Source organism: Lampetra planeri, chromosome 26 (assembly GCF_965212315.1).
Source record: "Lampetra planeri chromosome 26, kcLamPlan1.2.h2, whole genome shotgun sequence".
NCBI lineage: Eukaryota > Metazoa > Chordata > Hyperoartia > Petromyzontiformes > Petromyzontidae > Lampetra > Lampetra planeri.
In genome coordinates, this window is record NC_136132.1 from 13,096,347 (window position 1) to 13,123,416 (window position 27,070).

Sequence of the window (27,070 nt, forward strand, 5' to 3'; positions counted from 1 at the left end):
GTATATACATTTTTACGAATATAATAATAACAATAAAAATACTTGTATTTTTTATACTTAGGGATGGCTACGGGAAGGAAATTGTCTGCTTATTGATTTCCCTCCAGTGGGAGCTCATCCACCAGCAGTGGCATGAGCGAAGAAATTCAGCCCTGCACGTTTACCCTTCAGCACATCCGACGACACTCGACACCGGCCAATCTTATTTTTCATTTCGGTATTATTTTTTTTTCTTCACCAAAACTCATGTGAACTTAATAATCACGAATAAGCCGACTAAATTAAAACATTCCTTTACTGAAAAAGTGACCCGTCCTTTGCCCGTGGCACCACAAAAAAAACCGTGTCCGTCGTTTGGGTTCCACGGCTAACGAGCCACACCCGGGCTCAAGCGTCGCAGACGGATTATATTTAAATCCACGCAGTCAGCCACCCTCTAATTGCGCCACGCACCTGGCCACCAGGACCAGAGGCCGTGAGCGTTAAAAGCCACCGTAATTGGTGGGAACGCGCTTGACGTGAGCGGCGCTCGCAGTCCAATCTGCCGACCCCCCCGTGAAGGTCACCCTGATCCCGAACGCTCTCGCCGGGCGAGGCACACTGGCCACGGCGCGGGTGACGCCGCCGGTTGCCTTCATCTCCAGTAAAACTGCCCCAGGGACCGGGGGACGAGGAGGAAGTGAGAGAGAGGAGAGAGGCAGTTCCACGCCGAGCTGCGAACGACCGAGACTTGGGAACGCGCGGTGGGGCATGGGCGGTGCGGGTGCCAGCTGGCGGGTGACCAAGCTGGACGCCGACCAGAGTGCCTCCAATATTATTCCATGATGTTGAGCGGATTCAGCTCTGAATGCGAGAGGCAAAGAAAGATCCACACTGATGAGGAAATTGGCAAAGGGAACAAAAGTATCTTTCAGGAGGAGGGAATTCTTTGTGCCGGCGGGGCACTTACGCTTACGAGTCGGACAAGCGGGCACGCGAGCGAGCGAGCGAGCGACTGAATGAATCCATGAATGGTTTCATTAATTAATGGCTTCGTGAATGAGTGGAGAAGGAATTAACGTGCGAAAGACTCCCATCTAGTCTTGTTTCCACTGGTGAGCGCCCCTGTTATGCCTATGCCTCTCAAAATCCTTTGAACCTTGGAGCAGTGACTCAAACGCAGTAATGGTATGCGACTCCTCAGAGTGCTCAGAGAGCTATTGATTGTATAATGCACAAAAAACCTCTCAATCTCAGACACAGTTATAACTTAAAGGCCGCATGGCTCGAGCTCATGCAATACTCCACGATTCTTTTAAGTCAGAACCAGAATCAGAATCTCCATTTAGATTGGAGGATCCGATGAGTCATGAAGATCATTTTCACAGATGTCCATATTCCGAGAGATTGTGCGGCAGAGGAGTGAGGCGATGCATTGGCAGCCACGTCTGATCTGGGTGGCTAGGCAAACATACCAACGAACGAACATCCGAATGGGCTAGGGTGGCCAACCTTTAAATTCAACAAAAAACTGACACGAATCACGCACTGAGTGTGCAATGACGTTTGGCGGTGACGATGGTGGTGGTGGTGCCGGAGGCGGCGATGATGACGGCGATGGTGACAGCGGTGTTGATGAAAGCAGTGGTAGTCATGGCAGTGATAGTCATGGCAGTGGCAGCGATAACGATGATCACAATGATCGCGATGATTGCGATGGTAGTGGCGGCTGGCAGCGATGGAGAACTGGCGATAACGATAGTGGTGGCAGCTAGAGTGGTCGGTGATGATGGCGGAGGCGGCAGAGGTGGCTGCGGTGGCGGTCGGCACGTACCCTGGGACAGGAAGCCCGGAGAGAGCTCGGCGGCGAGCTCCAGGGCGATGCTGGAGGCCTCATGGGCTGTCTGCGATGCCATGTCCGCAGCCTCCGCCTTCACGCGTGCGTGCGCGGCCCTGACAGTGGTGGGAGGAGGGGGCGAGCGGCACGGGGAGCAGGGGGCGAGAGAAAACGTTCAGCATCTCATTGGATTTTTCGTGGACCAGGGACAAGCGACATCAAAACCAAGAGTGAGCGACGGGGGTCCGAGGGGCTCGTAGGAGACGCTGAGCCAGCACCGCTGACACCTGGGTGGGAATCTGGGTTTCAGATGATGAACAAATTAAGAGAATTTACCATTTCCTGCAAGTCAGGTATTTAGATGTTCAAATACCAAATAGACATCCATCACAAGGAATCAAGTCTGCATTAACCACACATGCTTGTGGTCAAACATGCAAACAAACATGTTTTGATAATATATGCAGGGTCCTGAAACTGATTGGCCTACATCAGAGGACACCAAAAGGTAAACAGTGCAAAGACAATGCAACTATAAAAAGCATTAATAGCTCTGGTCGAGCAGTTGTCTCGATAGGTATCAAGATGATGAACAAATTAATCGGCTTTAACCTCTCTGGCTATGCCAGAAATGGTTCCAGCTTCCCACACCTTTCCTGAGAAGGTTTCAGCCAACTATTTCTATAGAATTGATTTTTGTGTTTAGTTTCATGTCCTTCCCCCGCACCTCCGATTCGCACGTTTGGTAATGTACAGTGCGAAAGAAGTTCAACATTCATACATACAAACATCATTAAACCGGGTTCTCAATTTATTCACGATTAGTTTTTGGCTCAGATAACAGAAGTGTAAAGCCAAGCGGTGTCATACACCCTCGTCCACCCGACACAGCCAAACAAAACCAGTTGTCACATGGACAGAACACGCTAATTGATAGTCTTCGGCAAACCAGTTTGTGTGAAAGGAGAGCCATGGAAAATGGCAACGATTAGATACGATGCGTTGCTGGAAGTTACACCCAGAATCGTTGGACGACAAATGAGCAAGCGCTACTTGGCAAGTGATGGCATCTCCTGATCCGGACCTTAAATAGGCGTGAAGACGTCATTGGCTCAGCCATGGAGGTGAGACTGACGTTAATGTTAATGCGATAATATTACATTGCAATTAACAATTTCTATCATGGTTATTTAGTATGTTGTTAACAACCGTAATGTTACTCTGTTGCTCTGAGTTGGGTCGATGGTCCTAGCCCAATCGCCAATGAGCACACAAAACTAAATTCGTATGAACTTGGTTGTTATTGCTACATGCAGCTTGAACTCCAGAACTGAGAACGAATTCTGGTCTGAGCACCATGCGAGGAACACTGTTTTGCAGAGTATAGTAAAGGTTTGCTTGACTAGTTCCGTGATTTGATCTTGCACACAAGGCAGTGCCCCACGAGCTACGAGAGTTTCGCCTCTCGTGATACCCCGTGGGGGGTTGTTTGACCATAGTTCTCCACAACTGGTCAGTTCGAATAAGTGAAGGGGAGGCCCAGGGCTGGTTCAGGTAACACTCGTCGCTCATGTTAGCTATGGCCACGAATAAAACTCAGGTCATGAGATTCATAGCGTAGCGTGCCAACCACTGTGCCACCCATCCAGCCCGATTATAAAACAAGTTTCAAGTTTATTGCATTCAACCAGGTGGTGAGAACTCTAAAAACCAGGATCGAAGAGTTTCATTTGCAAGAGGGTTCTGGGTCAACAAAATTACAAAAGTAAAAATATACAAAACTAAGTACAGTTATCAACTAAATAGAAATCAAAGCACTGTTGGGTGACAAAATAAAAAATCTAACAAAACAATAGAAGACAAAAACCTGGGTAATTCTGGATCGGCTTTGAGACTTGAAAATAAAACTGAATAGGTCACGGGGAAACAGCAGCGTGAATTCACCACGCAGCCTGCCTTGCACGCACAGCGGCAAGACGAGATGAGAGACAACTCGTCAAGGCAACAGCTCGGGGTGAGAGAACCATCCATTCCTGGCACTCGCCACCATCAGCGTAATGAAGTCACCACGGCAATCCGCGCGTGAGTAAGGGAGCGAGCGAGCGAGTGGGGGAGTGAGCGGAGGTATTGTTGAGCGGGGAAGAGAGGAGGGTTCAAATTTGGTCACAGCCCGCGTCGAAAGCGCTTAACATTTGCGGCAAGTGGGGTGTTAACTGTGATCGTGCGAGCGACGTGGTGGGGGTTTCTCTGAATTTTGCTCGACGACGGTTCCAAGGAGCCGTTTTCCGCTCAATAATTTCCCGAAGATCCAGTTCAGCGGCAGAGCGAGTGGCTCGCAATTACCGGAAGGTTGCGAGTTCTAATTCTGGCTGGGGGTGTTGACTCAGCCTATCTTACCTCTGGGGTACGATAAAATGTACACCGCGTTGTGGGGAAGTCAACAGCGGTTGTCCCATGGTAGAGCCGCCCCTGCTATGGGAATGTGGAATTTCCAGGACTGGGCTGTAAACAGGAGATGAGCACAAATACCTCGATGCTCATTTAAGTGGGACGTCCTTTTGACTTTCTACATTCCCAAAAACATGTCTAAATATAATTCCGGATCTCCTGCAGCTTTGATCAAAACTTCACATCATACTTTGATATGTTGGCATTTCTCCATACAACATCTCGTCAATGAAGGTCGTGGCTCCGTCACCTGCCACCCGCTCAGGGTTCACGGAGGCCGCGTGCTCCATTGTGACAGCGAGGCAGAGCGACCAGCGGATTCTGTGTGAGCGGAGTATTCATAGACACTGCCACGACCAGTGGCGTCCATGTGAGCAGAATGTTCGTAGAGACTGCCACGACCACCATGGCAAGGATCACATTTGGAACCAGCGGTCTACAGAAGGCCACTCTGCAGATGGTGGGAATGCGAGCACTAATGAATAGATTATTGGGTTTAATAGCGTTTTTTTGGGCTAGAGTTCGTAAATATAAATGTGCCATTAAATCCGCCACCACCAGACACAGCCAATTAGTAATGACACGTTAATATTTAAGCGATCTAACCCAAAAAAAAGCTCTTATGGATAATATTGGTCGCAAAATTCTACGTGTTAAATTATTGAGTTTACCGACATATTTTGCTACAACTGATATTGTTGCTTTTACTGCTGCTACCATACATATGTTTTTGTTAATGCTGTCGCTATTGAGGCGAGTGCTGCTGCTACTGCTGCTCCATTTAGGGTCAATTAACAATCCGAGGTCACCATAAGCCCACGGAGCCAGGACGGACGGTGAACACAGGGAACTTCGCTGGTCCATCCACTTGGCTCCGGCAGGCCTCATTCTGTTGGTCGATGGTCGCACGTTCTGCTGTCACAAGGCGAGCCAATTACCTGATCATACACGAGGATTATGCCCGAGGGTTTTTCACAGTTCTGAGTGTCTCATGGTCGTGTAAATAGTTCACTATAAAATAGTTCACTATAAAATAATTCACTCAACCCTATTGACTGCAGCGTCTCCCTGGCAGCTGCTGCCGATTATTCGGGTTTCATGTAAGGGTCGGATCCAAAAAGTTTAGTATTTACCGACAGCCTTTCTATGAGAAAAGAGGAGGAAACTATTCACAACTATCACGGGTTAGGGGGGGTGTTAAAACTCATTCAGTGACCCATCTCTTTTCTCCCCCATGACTGCCACGAGACAGCCCCTGTATCCCGCTGTGAACCACACATGTGCTTCCATGACATTCGTGAACCAAGGAGCCGAGAGCAGGTTGTGCACAAGGGACTGGAGCTTCAAGATGTCATCCAAACCGTTGGAACGGATCGACACACAGATTATCCAGGTTCAGGATGCAGAAGTGAGCATCCGATGGCCAGACCTCGGCTTTTGATGGAGCCGATGCAGCCGTCCAGTGGTGGAAACGAAGCCTCCAAGAGCCGAATCACGTTCAGAGGGTTGATCACCACGGTAAACGGCACCAGTTGAACAACAGCAACAACAATGACAACAACGCGTGGATGTGAAGGGTCGAGGGGTAATTCCCTGATTGCTGCTCCTAGAACATTGCTCCCTGGACAGAAGCTCCCTTCACTCTCCTGTCCGGATAGGGAACTGCCTCCACGAGCACATTGCCAACAAAATCACCGATTCTGGTCTTCAGGCCTTCAAATGCAGAGCACACACACGGGACATCTCCTAACTTCACCGCACGCCTTCGTAGGGACTGAGCCTTTCAGCTGCAGTGAACTAATGATTATGCCGATTAGATGTACTAATGTTTGATATGGCTGTTGTTCACAATTGCACCCAAATGTTTTTTAAATAAATAAAAAGAACAGGCAACGTGCGCTACGAGGGATCTTGCCAATCTCGTTCTATCGCTGGGTAGCTATGAAGGGATAACGTTTGGTTGCAATTGGAGGGGCGCACTCCGCGAACATTCCTTGTCAATTTGACTACGTCGTGGCATCAAAGCTGGTGAGGAGATCTGCTCTCCGAGCGCTTTGTAGACGGGATATTAAAGTGGTGGCAGTGTCAGCATTGTGCGACGATCTGACAGGCCATTCGTATCACACAGCAGCAATGCTGACCGGCTGAGGGATTTGTGTTCAATGTTTCCTTATACGTGACATTTAAATTGGTCAATGTTTTATTTTGGTTAGTGAAAGTACATTTCTATTGATTTATTTATCCCCCCCCCCTCCACACTCCCCACCCCACAGACTCAAGGTTTTCCCAAGCTTTTCCTGTGGGGGTCTCACAGATGTGAACCTTTGGGGTGGACACGTATGCCCAACTTATACGTGGAAAAACAGAACACTCCCACGTTTGCAACTGTGGCTACGGACACCAAATCCTGGAGCATAGATCTTCCCACTGCCCTGAATATAAATGTGAAGGTGGGTGGGTGAGTGAGTGGCTGAAGTAGGTGAATGGATCAGTGGGTGGGTGGGTGGGAGTGAGTGGGTGAGAGAGTGAGTGGGTGGGCATGTCTGCAATTCAGCAAAGCTCAAACAAAGCCCGACTGGGGTGGGCAAATCACTCAGAACCGAACCTCCAATATAGCTGCGGCTCTTTGTCAGCCGGACAAAACCATCATCAGGCGAGCCTTTGAGGTGGCTCCCAGCAAGCACGCCGCGGATTCCGCCACACACAGTGAGCGAGCGAATTTCCAGCTGCATCAGCAGCCGAGACACGATTACAGGGCAGCTCGCACCTCGGGCACGGCGCAACTATAAGGAGAGTGGGTTCGGCGATATTTAAGCCCCCCCCCCTCCCTACTGTAGGGAGGGAGGGGGGCTTAAATATCCCATGGCGGTGATCTGCACTACGCAATCGTCGGAGGAGAGCTGGGGTCGCCGAGGTCACAGCTACTGCGACGATCCCACACCTCCGTAACGGTGACATGAGGCGAAGGCGGTGAAAGTAGCTGCAGCGGGGACGGGGGGGGGGTGCAGCAAGAGCCCCGGTGAGTCTGCACGGTGTGCCGGCAAAAAGGTGAGGAGGAACAGAGGGGGAGGGGGGGCTGGGACGAAGAGGCGGAACATTGAGGGACGCCTTCTCTGCTGCGGCTGCTCATCGCTGTATAGAAACATATCGTCCATTTCCGGGCTCTCAGTGCTGCTTTGATGCAGTGGGGGTAGTTATTGAGTGTGTAGGAAGGGCAACTGCCCCAGGCCCGAAGGACCCAGGCGCAGTGCTACGAAGAGGTGAAAAATTGGACAGGCCCCATTTTATCCAGGGCCTATGCCAACTCTAAGAAAACCCACCATGCATATCGAGACAGCACTCAAAACTTCACACAGATGGGTTCATAAATCCACTTGCTGTACCGCCATCGCGTTGGTCACGTCACAGCTCCAGTGGGGTTCAGGAGTTTCACAAATCTCTGGATAATCCACCAACTCTTGGCTCGGAAGTGCTAGATGGAACGCCAATGGTTGTGAATATCCTATCGATTCCCTATCCCTGGAACAGCACAAAGATTGGGGAATACGTCACCGTGAGGGTGCGATGTTGTGGTGAACGTCACCGTGAGGGTGCGATGATTGTGATGTACATCACCGAGAGAGTGCGAGAGATCCCCCAAATGCGCGAGTCTCACACAGGAGATGCAAGCACCCTGTACACGTGGACACACGGTGCTCACGTCACTGGGCTCGGCTGAGTTCATCAACAGCGATTCATGCCACTCGAAGACCTCATCAGCAGTACGATTACAGAGTGTGGATTTATGTAGTGTCTACATGCGACCGCATCTCATGGTGCTGTACAACAACAGTGGGACGTGTACATCATGGTGAACCAGCAGGCGTATGTGCGTTCTGTCTGCCTGTTATCGGTCTTAGAGAGTAGAGGCAAAAGTAAGTGCACGAGCTTGAACTTGAACAGAGGCAGGGAGTCGGCAGCACGGATGGCTGGGGGAAGGGAGTTCCAGATTAGGGACAGCAGAGGAGGAGAGACCTCCCACTGAACGAAGCATGACGGTGCCGATAGTTCAACCTTGTGTGTTGTCTTGGTGTGGTCTGGGAATGTTATTGTTCTTATTTTGCTCATTTGCCATAGCTTTAAAAATCGGTAGCAATTCATGCACTCTGTACTTAAATACTTTATTTATGTGTTTATTTTTCATGACTTGCTTACCTTTTCTCTATTTTTCACACCTACCGTGTTTTTGTATTGGTTGTTTGTTGTAACTTGCTAACCCGCCCCTACTGGACATCTCTGAATAAGAGTTTTATAGCTCATCGGATTCCTCCAGCAGTCTACATAAAAATTCTGATACGATACAGGAGCAGTGCACAGTCAAACTCAGACTAAAGTGTCCCCGCAGCTCAAATATGCATTGGGGCAGTGCTCATTTGCATTGACAGTCCCGAGCCAGGGTTGGAAATTCCACATTCCTGTGGCAGTTTTAAGTCTATCCGCATGGACAATTATTTATAGAGATACAGCCGGTGTAATATTCGGGGCAGTCCTGCAATGTCGCACGCTTTCTCCAACCGCAAGGGGACGGCACCAGTTAACCTACGCACGCACGCACCAATAACATGACTCATTGGGGCAATGCGAATGAGAAATGCACACACCTGCCAAAGATTTCCTCCACCTTCATCTAGAATCAAAACCCAGTTTCTCTGGACCGCGAGTCCAGCGTTGAGCTGTTCTGATGGCTGCGGCGGCGGTTGCAATTAATGGTGGCGGTGGCAGATCTGAGCGGCCGTACAAAAACCGGATACAGAAACAGCTCTGCGTGGAAATGTTTAATGCTGCCTGGGAGGTACTATCCTACAAGGTGGCATGTAGCAAAGTATCGACAAGGCTCGATTATGGCAATTCACTACTCTACGGGACGTCTGACAAAAACATTATGAAGCCGTAGCCTGCACAAAATTATTTGTCATGACAGGTACTACAAGTTCCAACCATGTCCGTCTGGTGCTCGCCGAGCTGCATTGGCTTCCTGCTGCTAAACGAATACATTATAAGGTCGCGCAAAAAGCACACATAGTGCTTGCCACAAATAAACCACAATATCTCAAGGAGCAAAAACCATCATGTAAGCCCCAGTCACCCTCGCAGCGGCTTTTGGCTAACCATCGAACAAAGACGGTTACTGCATCCTGTGCTTTCAGATCCACTTCAGTGGCCGTCTGGAATGCTCTTCCAATATTAGGAAGCCACTAAGCTATGCACTTTCAAATCGAAATTGAAAACTCATTTCTTAAGAACTGATTTTTGTGTTTTGTTTGTTGTCCTTCACCCGATACCTCCGATTAGCGCAGTTGGCTATTAACGGTGCGAAAGGAGTTCAACATACATACATTACCATCAGCCCCACAAAAACAGAGCCCCCGCCTGGGTATTTCTTGTCATCAAATACTCCACCTCCTCAACTCTCAGTGAGTGACAGAGCAGTTGTGGAAAGAGCAGATGAGTTTCCATGCCTGGGTAGTGTGCTAATGACCATTTCCAGTTTGGCAGCAGAGGTCTCACGCCAAATCAGTTTAGTGGCATTTTCTTTCAGTCAGCGGCATAATGCTCTGCAGAAGCTACTTGGTCTGTCGCTCTGTACGAAGCCGCATGTCTTCTCAGCCACAGTTAAGCCCTCCCTGATCTATGCTTGTGAAACCTGGGCCCCTCTGAGGAAACATCTGCACCTGTTTTAAATATTCAGGCTGGCCGGCCGACAATCCATCCTGGGTTTAACCAGGTTGGATTATGTGAGGAGCTCACAGATTCTTAATACATCTGGATACCGTTCTAATGGTGAGCTCCTCCGGCAGGTAAGAACTGTGTTGGTCGGGTCATGTAGTCCACATTCCCAGCTACCGCATACACAAGCATCTTCTGTTTTGGCAGGATACAGGGGGGCTAAAACAGGCATGGCACCAGCTAGAGAAGAAATGGGCTGACAAGGTACAGGAGGATGTGAAGCCGAGTGGACTTGCTGATGACTGGTACCAGTGGAGTCATAATCACCCTCTAAAGAAGAGGGTCGTGAAGGATGCTACTGAAACAGTTGCCCACCAAAATTAATGGAGGGCAGAGAAGCAATGCTCTCACAACAATGAGCAGTGCCGGGCAGCTAAAAATCAGAAAGTTGGTACAGTGGAGAACACAGTTGGTGCATCTGCCAGTCATCTCAGTCAGTCAACCCTTGGCACCTAGTGTCTGTCGCTTGAACTCATGTCAGCTGGATTTTGACAGTTCACATGGTTTCAAAGTGCACCTAGCCTGGCACAATCACTGTAATTATGTTACCACCACTTATTGGCGAACGGCCATTACTGTTGTTGTTGTGTGTGGAGTAGGCCTCGGCAAGGTAAGGTATAAGGTCAAAAGCAACAAGCCTACCTTTACCCTACCTTTTACCCTTACCCCATAAAAATTACCCGATTACAGGGTAATTACTGGGGTACTACACATGAGAAAAAGTGTTATAACAGGTAAATGGTAGGTAGAGCGCTTTATTCATATAGAACACTCTCGATGATTCCAATTTTAAATGGAGGCCACGGACTACGCCACAGAGCTTTTAGCGAGCGGTAAACAAGGTGTTTACCGGGTAATACTTCGCCCTACCTTTACCCTACCGGGTAATTCTTCTGCGCTACCTTTACCCTACCCTTTATCTTACCCCTTGGCATGTCGACACATTTACCCTTTACCCTTTTACCCGGTAAAAATGGTAAATTACCTTACCTTGCGGAGGCCTAGTGTGCAGTTCTATTTGTGTCTGTGTGTAATCAGTTCTGTGTATTTTGTGTGCAGTACTGTGTGTGTGTGGTGTTGTAGTTAGCGGTAGTGTAGCGGTTAGCGTGCTACGCTACGAACCCACAGACCCAAGTTCGATTCTCGCTCATCACCAATAACAGTGGCGAATATTTGAACTGGGACTCCCTTAAGTCAACTCAGTCTCAAATGAGTACCTGGTGCTGTGTGTAATCATCGCCACTAGGGAGACAAAGGCAGCGACGTGTGCCATGTTGGCCTTCATAGGTGCTCGCTGACAGCATTTGCTCCAACAGTCTGTGAAGGCTATAATGGGGATCTTTGTCTTCGTGCATAGTCAGTTGTGGGTGTGCGTAGTGTGTTCTCTGTGTGTGGGCGGCTGAAGAGTTAAAAGAAGGAGCTGCTGCTACTGCAGCAGCGTCAGGATTCGCCGGTTTCTCACCCGGCACCAAGAACATTCTCGCGACGCCACCTTCCCAGAGCCGTAGGCGCAGCTGCTGCTGAATGCCAGCCGCTGCCGACCACTAGCCACACACGCGGATCTACAGCTCGCAATCCCCACCTACGTCCCATCTCTCGGTCACATCACCCACTTGCAGCGCATCTGCCAGCTATTATTATGCCACCTATACAAAGTCACCTAGGTTCACAACCCCCAAAGTGTCTGTTTACAGCCCACATCCTAGTTAACCAGGAGCCTATTTCCAACCTGTGTAGTGACAGAGAAAGGTCACTACTGTGTCGGCCCGTACGAAGGCTGGGGGCCCCAAGGGGGTGCCTGGGGGGTCACGTGGTGGAGGGATCCGGACCCTCCCAGAGGTGGGGGAAGTGAGGCGTGTCCTGGGAAGGGAGGCGTGGCCTGAAGAGAGCCAGCCACGCCGGGGCGGAGCCAGCCACGCCAAACCAAATATAAGCGTGGTGTGAACGCAGAGCGAGGCGGCTGTTGTACTGTACTCCAAGGTGAAGACATCTTCGGTCGTCAAGTCCCGAGTCGTCGTCCTGGGCCAGGCAGGCCGTTGCCTGCCTGGTCCAGTCTGTGTCGTGTTCCAGAGTGTTAGTGAGTTGAGGAAGGTGGTCACCACCTCATGTAGAGTGTTATATTATTCACCGTTTAATAAATAGTGTTGCCTCCAAGTTGCGTGTGTGTGCACCTAATTTGAACCTACTACATTTGGCGTCAGAAGTTGGAAAAATAAATATTGCTAGGTGTTATCCTAGAGAAGTAAAATGGGCACACGAAAAACAAATATACAACTCACCTGGACGCCTTCGTACAACGGGGAACGGTGTGACGACCATCCTTCGGACAGCCCCGGGGATGGCAGCCCCGGTGACAGAGAGAGAGAGAGATGGCGCTGCGCGCGGAGCGGCGGGACTGGCACCACACTGCTGCTTCGCCGCCATCGGGAATGGAGCGACGGAGCCGCGGGGAGAGGACACCATCGTCGCTGCGGGGGCTGGCAGGGGAGGCCCGGCCATGCGGGCCACGCGGTTCCCGCCATTTCGGCGGCTGGTCGGGGCGCGGTTCCTGCCAAAGCGCCGCTCCCGCCATTTCGGCGGCGGGAACGCCGCTCCTGCTGCTGAAATGCCGCTCCCGCCGACATCAACGCCTATGAAGGGGGAGTTCCACACGTTCGGGTGGCGCCCCCGTCTTCTGCTCGAGCACGAGAGGGTGGATGGGTTCGCAAGAGCAGGCCGTATTCATCATGCAAGATTCTTTGGGGCGTCCCCGTGCTCCACCTTGCCGCGCTCCGCTATTTAAAGGTTGCCAGGCGAGTCGTCACATGACAAGCACCCGTCCCCAAGAAAAATAATAACTTCACCCATCTTGCGTGCGCCGGGTTGCGATCGCGGGTGTTTTTTTTACTCACTGGGTTGCGGAGCGTGTTCGTCCGGTTGTGTGCGTGATAAATTGACGCGGCGACCATGGGGGGTTTCTGATTGTAACAAGTGTTGTTGTTAAATACGGCGTCGAGATCGGTATCTTCTGGGTGTAGTTAATGATTAATTCGTGTTGGTGTCCCGAGCTCCGTTGATATCCTGTATGTTGCCGTGTTAATGACTCGTGTTGTTACATCGTTTTGTTGCGAAATCGCCGTTGTTATTGTGTATACTGTATGGAGTTTCGCTCGTGATTGCCACGTGTAACTGTAAGAAACTTTGATCGTCATTTTTGCCAAGGTACAGACCGTATGGAGCTTTGCTTGGAATTGTTAACAGTGTATGGACTGTTGGGTACTTGCTTGTGATTATTTACTATGTACGGATTGTCTGGAGTATTGATTGTGTGTGTTGCCATGTGGGGACTGGATGGAGCATTGCGCCAAACGATTTACTGTACGAACTTCGTATACTGCATATACTGTATTCATCAATTCGGCGATTCTTGGGGTTTGTGTATAGTTTTTTTGCTCTCAAAATTCGAATGCCCTGAGTCCCATGGTTAATGTTGAAGGGGATTTAGAAATGACAGGTTCGGTTTGTTTCAAACTCGCTGGTTGGTTCCTGTCCGTTGTTGCACAGATGATGTCTTTTGTGCGGGAATGCTCCTTGTGTTCTGTATGGATCGGGGGTGCGTTTCCGTTAATTGCCGTCAAATTGCGTTGCTCTCTCCACTCGGTTGGTACAGCTGCATGCTGCAATGCGAGTCTCGGAGATGATGTGTACGGATACGGGATGTGAGGTGTATTGTTGTGACCATTGAATATTCGGGATCGTCACAAATTGTGCGTACCTGTTTGGCATTGGATCAGTTCTGTGGTGGATCATAATTCAAATTGTATGTGTTGTGATGGTGTTAAATTGCGATGGTGACATGCTGCCAGGGATTTGTAATTGTGCTGCTGGCTGTCACCTATCTTGGGGCGCAGGTCCTGACCAGGATGGCCCAGTGAGTGTTGCGTGTCTAACATGAACGTTGTGGTCCCGTCATGCAATGGCTGACGGCTTGACCTGACAGCCCGGAGATTGAAACACTCCGTGGCATGTCTAGCCTAGTGGGCTGTGCGCTCACATGGCTCGGAGAGTGTGGTCCCGTCATGCAATGGCTGACGGCTTGACCTGACAGCCCGGAGATTGAAACACTCCGTGGTATGTCTAGCCTAGTGGGCTGTGCGCTCACAGGGCTCAGAGTGTGGTCCCGTCATGCAATGGCTGATGGCTTGACCTGACAGCCCGGAGATCGAGACACTCCGTGGCTTGTCTAGCCTAGTGGGCTGTGCGCTCACATGGCTCGGGGAGTGTGGTCCCGTCATGCTGTGTCTGACGGCTTGACCTGACAGCCCGGAGATCGAGACACTCCGTGGCTTGTCTAGCCAAGTGGGCTGTGCGCTCACATGGCTCAGAGAGTGTGGTCCCATCATGCTGTGTCTGATGGCTTGACCTGACGGCCCGGAGAGTGAGACACTCGGAGGTGCGTTGAAACAGTGGGCTGGGGATTCGTAAGGTTCAGGTGGAGTTGTCCTGTTACGTTGGGACTGTATCCCTCAGTTGTTAGGGTGCATGTTGTGCAATGAGTGAACGATGGGTCGTCTCAGCTCGGTCGGTACAGTTATATGCTGCGATGCGAGTCTTCGAGAGAGACTGGCTCGTCTCAGCTCGGTCGGTACAGCTATATGCTGCGATGCGAGTCTTGGAGAGAGACTGGGTCGTCTCAGCTCGGTCGGTACAGCTATATGCTGCGATGCGAGTCTTGGAGAGAGACTGGGTCGTCTCAGCTCGGTCGGTACAGCTATATGCTGCGATGCGAGTCTTGGAGAGAGACTGGGTCGTCTCAGCTCGGTCGGTACAGCTATATGCTGCGATGCGAGTCTTGGAGAGAGACTGGGTCGTCTCAGCTCGGTCGGTACAGCTATATGCTGCGATGCGAGTCTTGGAGAGAGACTGGGTCTCAGCTCGGTCGGTACAGCTATATGCTGCGATGCGAGTCTTGGAGAGAGACTGGGTTAAAATCCCACCGATATGGCCGACGTGTGCTACTGGTTGTGACGCCGCGTCGGAAAGGCGGTGGGGTGGTAACATGGAAATTCCCCCCCCCGATATGGCCGACGCGTGCTACTGGTTGTGACGCCGCGTCGGAAAGGCGGTGGGGTGGTAACATGGAAATTCCCCCCCCGATATGGCCGACGCGTGCTACTAGTTGTGACGCCACGTCGGAAAGGCGGGGGGGTGCTAATGGGTGACTGTCATTGCATGCGTGATTCTAACGGGTGGGGGGGCTGTGCTGGAGCGTAAGTGGGTTAGCCAGTTTTCATGTATATTTGTTGTTAATTCCCCGTTTTCTATGCGGTTCCCTTTTACCCTCGTCGATTCTGTATATATTACGTGATTGTATTTCTTATCGGTCGCCGGTCATTTATTGATGTTGTTGGTTCGGAGGCACACCTTTTCGATGTTTCACAGTTGTGTTACAGCCGGGGACGGCTGTGTGTTTATACAGGGGGGGGTGATGTAGTGACAGAGAAAGGTCACTACTGTGTCGGCCCGTACGAAGGCTGGGGGCCCCAAGGGGGTGCCTGGGGGGTCACGTGGTGGAGGGATCCGGACCCTCCCAGAGGTGGGGGAAGTGAGGCGTGTCCTGGGAAGGGAGGCGTGGCCTGAAGAGAGCCAGCCACGCCGGGGCGGAGCCAGCCACGCCAAACCAAATATAAGCGTGGTGTGAACGCAGAGCGAGGCGGCTGTTGTACTGTACTCCAAGGTGAAGACATCTTCGGTCGTCAAGTCCCGAGTCGTCGTCCTGGGCCAGGCAGGCCGTTGCCTGCCTGGTCCAGTCTGTGTCGTGTTCCAGAGTGTTAGTGAGTTGAGGAAGGTGGTCACCACCTCATGTAGAGTGTTATATTATTTACCGTTTAATAAATAGTGTTGCCTCCAAGTTGCGTGTGTGTGCACCTAATTTGAACCTACTACACCTGTATCAGCCAGGTTCCCACATCTTCCACACGTGTCCACTAAATCCCTGATCCTTTTCACGTACAATACAAAGTGCCGGGATGGTAGCGCAGTGCGCTAACCGCTACGCCACCACTCCCCCATGTACTGATCTACACACGCAAACACATCCCAGAAGACTTTGCCCCTTTCAACCCCCACTGACAGCCCCACGCAGACTTCCAGCTCTCTTTCCTCATACATAACCGAGTCCCTACCCCCCACTCCCCCCAAACAACTCGCTGTAAAAAAAACCCAGCACCCCGACTTAATTTCTCCCAATCAAATCCAGCATCCTCTCACTCCCATTAAATCCAGGAGCCCGATCAAAACACATCAACCCCCAACGTCTCTCTCATCCAAATCCAGCACACCCATCCCTCTCATCCCGATCCACAGCTCTCCCACCCCCCCAGATGGGAGTCCGGGTAGAAAAAACAGCCTATCCATTGAATGAGTGTGATCATGTGACATTCCTCCCCCCTCCCCCCCGGGGATGTGGCCATGGCAACCACGTTGACGTCAGCCATGACGGTTTTAAAATATTTCTTGTTTCGCCAGGGCCATGCATAAAAAATACCAATTAAAATTATCCGATTAATGTCTCTCCTCGGCGCAAATCGGAAATATTGACTGCGAGGAATTGTAATACATGCCTCCCATCCTACAGGCCCCGTTAAATGTTTTCATTACCGACGCCACCGGGGTGTGTCATTATTAATCGGCACATTTAAAGTGAATGTACATTCTCAGGCTCCGAAGCTTCGCCTCGCCACCTTTCCTGATCGAGCGGTCGGCCTGGCGGTGGTCCGTTCATTGAGCGGCCCCCTCTCTCTTTCTCTGTGCGACCAGCGACATCATCACCCGGTGCCGCACTTGTCAGGAAAACGATGGACGCTTGTCGAGCGCGAGTCCCCCACGGGCGGACGTCGCGTGCCAACTTCGCGTGGGCACGCGTGCGCGACTCTGCCTTAAGGCTTGAGGAGAGAAAACAGATTAAGTGCGTAAAATCAACACGCCGGAGTTGGGATGAGTGGCGCGCGACGCGTGTTTAGGAGGACGTGTGGGAGATGACCCCCGACACTCGAAGGCCGTGCCTGTCGGAGTGGCGCGAGTGTCTACAAACGATTGCGCTGCGTGAAGTACACGGAGTGAAAAGTTGGGAGAAAAAAAAACATCATTTTCCCCAAAGTGTTATTACAATTGTGCCAATGGTGTCCGGACAAGAAATGAAAATCTTGCAACAGCTTTGCATTAACTGATTTTTGACAATGGCCTTGGATAGAGGATATCACAGAACCACTTCTGAGATTCTTTCAGGTGCCCTCTTTTATTCATGCTCATTTTATGACGGGCTTTTTTGTGGAGTCAAGGATGGCTGGAACTGCAGATTAAACCCAACATCTCCACATTAGAAGTGGATTTCTCTAACCGGATATTTTTTGGGTGCTACGCACAAAAAACACAAAAATCCCTACGTAACCTAGACAGACTGGAGAAAGTGCCGTTAACGAGCATGTACTAAGGGCCAATGCGGCACAAGTGGGGGTGGATGACCGGCATCCCATTACCGGCCGTCTTTGTCTCCAAAGTATACAAATCGCACCGGGTAGTCATTTGAGGCTGAGTCAACCTAGGGGAGGGCCCAGGAGTGGTTCAGATCATTCTCACTGGTGTTGGCCATGAGCAGGAATCAAACTCAAGTGGCTGGGTACGTAGTGAATTACGCTAAGTATTGCACAAGACCACTTCCCACATAAGCCACAAAGATCCCCGTATAGACTGAACAGACTGTTGGGGCAAGTGCTTTTAGCAAGTAGCATCTATGAAGGCCGGCACGGCACATGAGGGGGTGGGTGGCCAGCGCCACGCCCGGCCGCCTTTGTATCCCGAGTGAAGATGTTTAAACACTGCACAAGGTACTCATTTGAGGCCGAGTCAACCTAAGGGAGGCCCAGGACCACTTCAGACAATCGTCACTGGTGGTGGCCGTGAGTGGAAATTGAACTCGGGTCACCAAGTTTGTAGCTTAACACGATAAACGCGACACTACTGCTTCCCACAGCACACAAACCATACACACGTGGAACCACACCCAGAACTACACACTGAACTATACACAAAACCAACGACAGCCGCCATTCGCTAAGTGGGGGTGACGTCACCATGGATATTGTGCCAGGCCAGATGCACTCCGAGACACAAGTGCTACGCGACTGTGCCAACTTGCTGTATTTTAGCCTCGGCGCTCCGCCCGTTGTTGTGAGCGTCGCTCCTCTGCCGTCTGGAGGAGACACTCTCACAACAACGAGCCTCCTACACAGAGGCCGACATTGACACCGCTGGTACAGTACCAGTCTTTGGAAAGTCCACTCAGCTCCACATCCTCCTATACCGAAAGAGGCCATCTCTTCTCCAGCCCGTGCCATGCCCGTTTAGCCCCCTCTATCTGGCCAACCAGAAGCTACTTGGGCATGCAGTGGCTGAGCACGTGGTTTGCATGTATGTATGTATGTTGAACTTCATTTCCACTGTACCTAACCAACCGCAGCCTCACCCGCCGGAGGAGATCACCGATGATGAGAATGTGTCAAGGTGACCGCCCTAACCCCCCTGGACCCCCGAGCCACCGGTGTGGGGCATCCCGGGGGTCGCGGCACGGAAATGTGCGGTGGTACAAAATCGCCGGGACATCCCCGGAGAGTGCCCCGTGGGTAGGCAGGCATGCGGGCTCACTGCGGTTATCGCGTTATCATCACAAAGAGCAGCCCGGCCATTTAGCCCAACGTGACCGAATCTGTCACAAGAATATAGACACACGTGGATCCATATCTGTACAGCGTTCACATGAACAGATTAGAGGAATACAAAAGAGTGAAACGTATTTTAAAGGGGAGGGGGTGGGGGTGCTTGGTGGCTCTGCGACCAGAGCATTTAATCATAATGGTAGTAGTAATGTCAACTTGTAATGCGCTGCCACACAGGATTTGCTCCCTCTGCAAGAGAGAGGGAGAGCAGCTCAGAGGTGCAAGGATGAAGATCGCAGCGGCTGGCGCGACAGGCACTGCTCGCGCACCGACGATACGAACGCACGCACCAGCCGCAAGGTCATGGGCGGTGGTGACGCTCCCACATTATCACGCGGGAGATTGTGCGGCGGAACTGAGTTGAGGACTTGGCCAGACGTTCGAGGTGCGCTGGCCCCAAAGCGCGGCGTGCGTGCGTGCTCGCGTGCGAGAGCTGATAAGGTGTTAAACGAGCGATGGCAATGTACCCACGTCAGTCTGCGGGCTCGCCACACTCGTTTACCAGAGAAGAGTCGTATTAAAACATCCATGTACCCGGAACACCACGTCCAGTATACCTATGCTGTTATTACATCTATGGGTGTCAAGCGCTGCCTACTCCAGTCTGCCAAAGACCGGGAAAATATTCCTGTAGCTGGTGAGACACCACAATCCAACGCGTGTGGCGCTCGTGAGCAGCCCGTGACCACGCACACAGCTCAGTCCCTCCAGAAAAACGCGGCGTTTTTTGGTGATTGTTGCGGGCAAAAATCGTTGATTATGCGGCACGTTTTCTTAAAAAATGCGATGGAATATGCGGGATATTTATGCAATTTTATGCGATTAAATTGCGGGAACTTGCAAAAATTGCGGGAACTTGCAAAAATTGCGGGAACTTGCAAAAACTGCGGTTTGATGAAAAAGAGAAAAAAAGTGATTCCCCCAACACCCTATTCACTAGGCTACTACTTTAATGTAAAGAGTAATTTCTTATTACTTCCTATGATAAGCAAGCATACTACATCACAGAAAGTGCTGGGAATATTTAAGTTCTCATCTTGTTTTATTTCAGACCTTAACAAACAGATGGCTCAAACTTACAAAACATTGAGTCGAACAAGTTCTGTAGCTTAACAAAATGAATATGCTACAACTTCTGTAAAAATGAATAAATAAAATATTAAAAAATAAAATGTGTGCTTCCTGTTTTACAGAGGTAGCTATGCAAAATAATTTGCCCCCACTGTCATGTAACACACTGGGGAACTGCTTTGCGCGGTCTTTTGCGCTTATGTTTGTTGGCAAATGAGAAAGATTTGCGGGCTTCATCATGGTTTCATTGGCATCGCGGGGTTTGCAGCTTTTCAATGATGTCGCGTAATGAGTGACGTCACTTCATAACGTTCCCATGGCAACAGGGGAAATGGCTGCGCTTGTGTGAAGTAAACGCAACATTTTTCAACTTTCTGCTAAGATATATGTGACTTTTTGTAACGAAAATGCGGGGATTATGAAATCATGCAAGCCCGCATATTTTGCGCGCGGAAATCTGCAATTTATGCGGCGAAAGTGCGGCGTATTTGAAAAAACGCGCCCCCCGCATAAATATGCGGACTTTGGCTGATTTTGCGTGAAATCTTGCGATCGCATAATCGCGTTTTTCTGGAGGGACTGACAGCTTGTGCACAACAACAGCACAGTGTACAACACGTGCATAACACACAATCAACGCACAACGCATGCACAATGTATGGCACGTGTACTATGTATAGCATACGTACCAAGCAAGTGCGCCTACAGTGTACGAACACGTGTAAAATGCCCTACACGTGCACAGTGTATAGCATAAGCACATCTGGCCACACACATTCGTGGCACAAAGGCCACGTGGCATATAGAGTGGCGGTGGTTGTGAAATCCATTCAGGCATCTTCAGAGATGAATGAAGCCTTTGAAGCCATGGGAAGGCCTCAGACTTTGCTTATTTTAAAGAATTATGAATACAGAGGGAAATTAAGACGACACAAGCATCACTGCATTATAAGGATCACCAACATCAGACGTCTAACCTTACTGAAACTGCTCATTTCTCAGTTAATGCTGTATTATTTTTTTAAAGACATATTTCCAAAATATTACATTAATATAGGCTATTAGTGATGAAACTAAAGCACTTGGCGCTGTCAAAGTTACAAGTAAAAACTGAGGACGCGGTCCGTAAAGCAATCAGCGGTTGCATTGTTAAACGGTGTAGACAGAGCAAAAGCCAACATCAAAGGGGAAGCCCTGGATTCACAATAACCATGGAGTTTGAGTCATCAGTCAAAATTGCACTCCTAATGAGATTCTTTTGTCTCCAAAACCATTAATTTTATCCCTAAAAATCATTGAGACATGAAATATCTCACCATTCATGGAACTCACTCTGCACTCAAATGTTTCCACGAACTCTCGCTACATTCACAAGTGTGCCGTGTGTGCACGTGTGTGTGCGTGTGTTTGTGTGCATGTGTGCGTGTGCGTGTATGCGTGCGTGCGTATCTGTGCATGCGTGTGCGGAGGGTGTGGGGGGGGGCGAAAATGCCAACTCTAGTTTGATTCCCACTCACAGCCAACATCAATGACGGATATCTGAACTGGCCCCGAACATCACCTAGGTCGACTCAGCTTTAAATGCATAGCTGGTGTAGTGGGAAAACATCAGAACTGGGGGGACAAAGGCGACCGGGTATGGTGGTGGTGCTGGCAACCCACCCCTTCGTGTGCTGTGCTGGCTATCATAGGTGCTTGCTAACATCATTTGTCCCAACGGTCTGTTAAAAGGCTATATGGGGGATCTTTATCTATGTGTGCGGAGGACATGGGGGAGCGCGTATTTTATGCCACAGACCGGAATGGCACGACCGTGACCCTAGCGCTCTCTGTAAGCTACACCCCAAGGCCGTTGCGTGGGTTTTCACGGTCCTGCTGCTGTGGAACCCTTCAATGGGTTTTCGGGTTGCGCCACATGTGTCGTTCGGTGGGAGCTCCTTCAAACAAAAGTATGGAATTTTGGTTCCTGAATAAATAAAACGTCGGACATAAAGCACGCCGAATAACAGACAGTGAGAGGGCCCAATAAGAGAGCGGAAGGCACAAAGGTCTGGAAATTACAGTGAGGCGGTGCGTGCTGGTATGCGTATAGTGGGGAGTGGTGGTGTAGTGGTTAGCGCGCTGTGCTACGAACCCGGCTATCTGAGTTCGATTCCTACTCATGGCCAACACCACCGATGACAATGATCTAAACCGATCACGCGCCTCCCCTAGGTTGACCGAGCAGTAAATGAGTACCCAGTCAATGTGTAAACATCGCCAATGGGGAGACAAAGGCGGCCAAGCGTCGTGTTGGCCACCAACCCCCTCGTGTGCTTTGCTGGCCTTCATAGGTGCTCGCTAACAGCACTTGCTCCAACAGTGTGTTCAGACTATACAGGGAATCTTTGTCTTTGTAGTGGGAAGAAAGGAAATCGCGGCATGACATCCAGGCAGGATGAGAGCAACTCACGTGGCGTGCGCCAGTGTGCACCGGACGCGAGAGCACGAGACCTAACGCCCGAACATCTGTGAGATGAGTGCATTACGCACGTAAAATTATACCATTGTGGAATACAATGCATATTAATTATGAAAATGAATAGGCATTACCCTTTCCGGCAATAATACAGGAGGTATTATTGCCTATCACAAGGCATAAAGTCTGCATTAACCACACATTCTCGTGAGACGACATGCAAACAAACGTGTTTTGATTATAATGTATGCATTGTCTTTGACACCGATTGGCCTGTACCAGAGACAGCCTTGTTTATGGCCTTGTCTCGCCGCCAGTGTTGGACCAGAGAGCGCATTGCCATTGTGCCGTCCGCGTTTTGGAGTTCTCTGTTTGAACATCTTAACACCTCCCGTATTATTGCAGTAAAGGATAAAGCCTATTATTTTTTCATCATCTTGATACCGACAAAAAATAGTCCCCTGGATAATGCACATCAAAGAACGTAGAGCATGCTATATGGTATAGTCAACGGTCAAATATGTGTCCTGTCCATATGTGCTTCGAGGCAGTGCTCATCTCCTGTTCACAGCCCTGGAAATTCCATATTCCTATGGCGGGGGCGAGTCTATTCAATTGGACAGCCATTCTTGACTTCCCCCCAATGTGACGCTCGTGATATTGTGGTGCCAATAGCAATCCATCCAGCACCTGCACAATGACCCGATGCCATAGACTCAGACTTTATTTATTCGGCCGTTAAGGCCCCACTGAGCTAAGCAGCTCTTCTACAACACAACTACAGCCCAAGGCCGTCGGTAGTGGTGGCAGTTACAGGACATCGCAGGGTGGAAATGTGCAAACTAAGAATATTTACACGAAACCCATGCCAAAACGCACTGCAAACAGGATAAGCAGTGTGTAAATACACATGACACATTAACACCATAATATACCGTGTAATGTTTTTTTTCTATGCATAGCGCAACCTTTTTGCAAACCACTGCAAACACTGACCTACAAGACACGGTGAATCGTCATCATGCGATGCAAGAAGAATTCTACACTGGGCCATGTTCATCCACAAACTTGTTATTCGCAAACCTGCGCTATACTTATCCAATTCATCAATGCCACTTTCAAACCGAAGAAACCTAAAACGTACATGTAATTCGCTTTTAACTATCCCAAGAACGAGAATTGTAATAGGTGACAAAGCTGCTTCAGCACCAAACACGTTTTGGAACAATCTTGTTTCCTCGCTTAGCACCGTAAATCTTCCTTCAAAAAATATCTGGCAGCAGAAGATTGGTGCTGGATACAACCACATTTGCAAACGTGATTTGTAACTGCGATCATTGCCCATTTATCGATCATTCAATTCGAATGTGACATTTTATTGAGGGCCCGTGTGTTGTCTTGGTGTGGGGTCTGGGTCTGTTTCTGTTGTTGTTTTGCTGACTTGCCCAAGCTTTAAGAATCGGCAGGATTTTATGTACTTGGGCAATTTGTACTTTCAAATATTTTCTTTGTACTTATTTATCTTCGGTGACTTGCTTACCTGTGTCTCTACTTTCCACTCCTTATCGCGCGTTGTATCATTTATTATTGTAACCTGCTGACCATCCGCGTCTACTGGACATCTGTGTAAAAAGAGATCCTGATTCCGATTAACTTCTGCCGGATCCAATTACAGTGACATTTCCGCGTGATGAACGCTCACATCTTTAGTCGTCATTTCGTTGTTGCCAATGATTGAAACACTGAGCTGAGCCACGCCACCGCCATGGAGAACGCAGTCAAAACCCTCGACCATCGCTCTTCATCTCTTATACTTCAAGGCAATTCAAAATTACATTTACAAATGGGTGCCGCCATCATCAGTAACCGTGATCGATCCACTGCTGGATGAAGGCCTTCCCCAAGCCATTGCAATCTCGATCCACCCATGTAACGGATCCACCTATCTAGCTCCTAAAGCACAGTTGATTTCATCAGTCCACGTGCATTGCGGATGCCATCCAAGGTGTGTTCCCTCCATTGGCTGCCATTCCATCACGAGTCTTCACCACCTACCATCATTGCTTCTCACAACTAGTCCTGCCCAAGCCCCACTTGACAGTCATATTGAAGCCTCTGTCCTGTTTCTGTTATTAAATTAAAACGAATGCAAATAATCTTCAGCTTTTTGTCAATCCGCTGTCGGACGCAGGCAAAGGACGGGTTCAGATATCATTGCCCACTGCCACGACTGCGAATCTAACTGAGGCTAAATAGTGAATCCTCTATAAATACTTGGGGACAAGATCCTGTGCTTCTGCCACACAGTGTTGGGTGTCATATCCCTGCGCCCTGTACTTGTAGCTGTATAGGGGAAGGACCCATCATGTTGGCCCCTGTGAGTGTGGGGGCCGTTTTAACAGAGGGCCCACCATTGGTAAGAGTCTGCGTGCGTACACGGCCCTTTTTGTCATTCCACTGCTGGATGATAAGCACCCCACACCCTATGGGATGTGGAAACCATTTGACCAGTTAAGGTTAGTGAAGGTTAACGGAGCATAGACGTGGGAGCAACATTTCGATGTAAAGCTTTCGTGACTGCAGGGATTCATATTCTTGGTTCTTTCGGTAAAGTCACATAGAAGGGAAATAATAAAATAATCAAAATAATACAATTCTCACGACGTTTCGGCCACAATGCAAGCAGCCGTCCTCAGGTGAAGAACAAAGCTGTCGGAAAGACAGCATCCGAATGAACACTGCTAAGCTTAGCAGCGTATTTTAAGCTGGATGGGAGGAGCAGAGAGCCTTGACAAAGGAGTTTACATATCAATAGAGGAATTTAGCATGTTGATGACAAATGCAGATATGGGGTTAGTCACTCCTTGTGGAATGTGTAGGCGGTGGGGGGTCTCAAAGTCATATTATGCAAGTGTATTATGTAGGATTAGCAGTAATAAAGGAAGGGAATTTTTATTATTATTCTAAAGAACTGCAAATACCCTACTACCATACAATAAACCGATGTGAAAAAATCTAATTTAAATTACATCAATATAATCAATGTACTCAATATACTCTCCAATAAGCTGAGCTATTAACATTAAGCAACTGGGTATATACTATACTATATAATGACTTATTAGATCTTCCAATCTGAACTACACTGTATAATATCGTATACACAGCACCAATATAAGCTCTAACATCATGCATTATATTCATATGCCTCCAACTAAACTCTTTTCTACATCACACGACTATACACCGTACTATACACTGCCATAGACAAACCCCAACATTGAATTATATACTGCGTTACTATACACTACCCTATACCTTAGATATTACATTGTAATATTACACTATGTATTATTCTACAAACCCTACTGTATACCACACTGCTGTATACTATCTATTATTATACAATCTGCTATACACCATACCATTGACCGTCGAGTGAAAGGTACTAAGAGGAAGCAAATAAATATGTAATGGAAGAGTGGTAGCAGGAAACTTGCAGCGGAGCAAAGACTCCGATCCATGAGGAGAATACAAAGGATATATAGTCAAGGCCAGCGAATGGAATGCGGTCTGAAAGTCACCGTAAACGTGAACACAATCAATCAAGACCCGAAATGGTTTATCACGTCCTTCCAATGATTGCTGAGCCAGAATCCATCTTCTCGGTTGAAAATGTCTCTGTGTTTGTATATGTGGATGGCCTCATGAACGAATCTTTCATGGTAGCCGGATGGCTTGCAGATAACCTCCGTCTTGGAGAAGTCAATGTCATGTGAGCCCACTGAATTATAACAATGATCTGCCACGGCTGAGGTGTTGGTCCTACCGTGTTTCAGGTCTGCTTTGTGTTCACGGATGCGGAGCCGAGACATGTGGTTTGGTTTCCCCAATGTAACTGCTACCACAGAGGCAACTTAGTTTGTAGACGCTAGGGTACTATTTGTCTGGAATCACATTTTACAGACGGGACCAGATCACGGATTTTGTGTACTGTGTTGAATCGGACCTGGATCTTGTGTTTATTCAGGATTTTGGAGATCTTTTTTGTGACCCCCGCAATGTAGGGTAAGGTGATGGTTTTGAATGGCTCCTCAAGAGGATCCTTCTTCATGGATGGAGAGATGGCTTTACGGATTGTGTAGTCGGAGTAACCATTAGCCTTGAGAGCTTGGTGTATGTGCACTTGAGTTCACTGGCAATGTGTTCCTGGTCGGAGATGCATTGGGCTCTATGGTGTAGAGTCTTGATGAGGGCATTCTTCTGGGATGGATGGTGGTGGGAATCCGGTTTTAGGTAAGAATCCATATGGGTAGCTTTCCTGTAGACAGAGTGGCTCATTGAACCATCAGGTCTCTTTTTTTATTAGGACATCCAAAAAAGGTAGCTTGACATCTTTTTCGACTTCCATGGTAAATCTGATGGCTGGGTGTATAGAATTGATGTGGTCGAGGAATTGGTCTAGAGCAGGCCAGCCATGTGGCCAGATGACAAAAGTGTCATCCACGTACCTCTTCCATCAGGTCGGGTGTAGAGTGGCAGTCTGGATGGCATCAGTCTCAAATTTATCCATGAAAACGTTGGCTACAACCGGATATAGGGGGGAGCCCATTGGGGTGCCCTCAGTTTGTTTGTAGAAAGTTACATTCCAGGTGAAATATGTATTGGTTGAGCAGTGTCTCACCAGGGGGGGGTACCTCAGTGTTCAGCCCTTGATGAACCAAGTTTTCAATGATTGCGATGGTGTCAAGTACAGGA

The 27,070-nt window shown here is 49.2% G+C and overlaps 1 protein-coding gene across 2 annotated transcripts in view; it reads right to left on the reverse strand.

Annotated features, from left to right (window-relative positions):
- LOC144727779 (junctophilin-1-like) overlaps positions 1 to 27,070 on the reverse strand; it is a 115,082-nt gene that overhangs the window by 20,574 nt on the left and 67,438 nt on the right. For both annotated transcript variants that reach the window (XM_078606887.1, XM_078606886.1), the window contains exon 4: positions 1,814 to 1,932. In XM_078606887.1, coding sequence (XP_078463013.1) covers positions 1,814 to 1,932 — 119 coding nt within the window. The remainder of the gene's footprint in view (positions 1 to 1,813; positions 1,933 to 27,070) is intronic.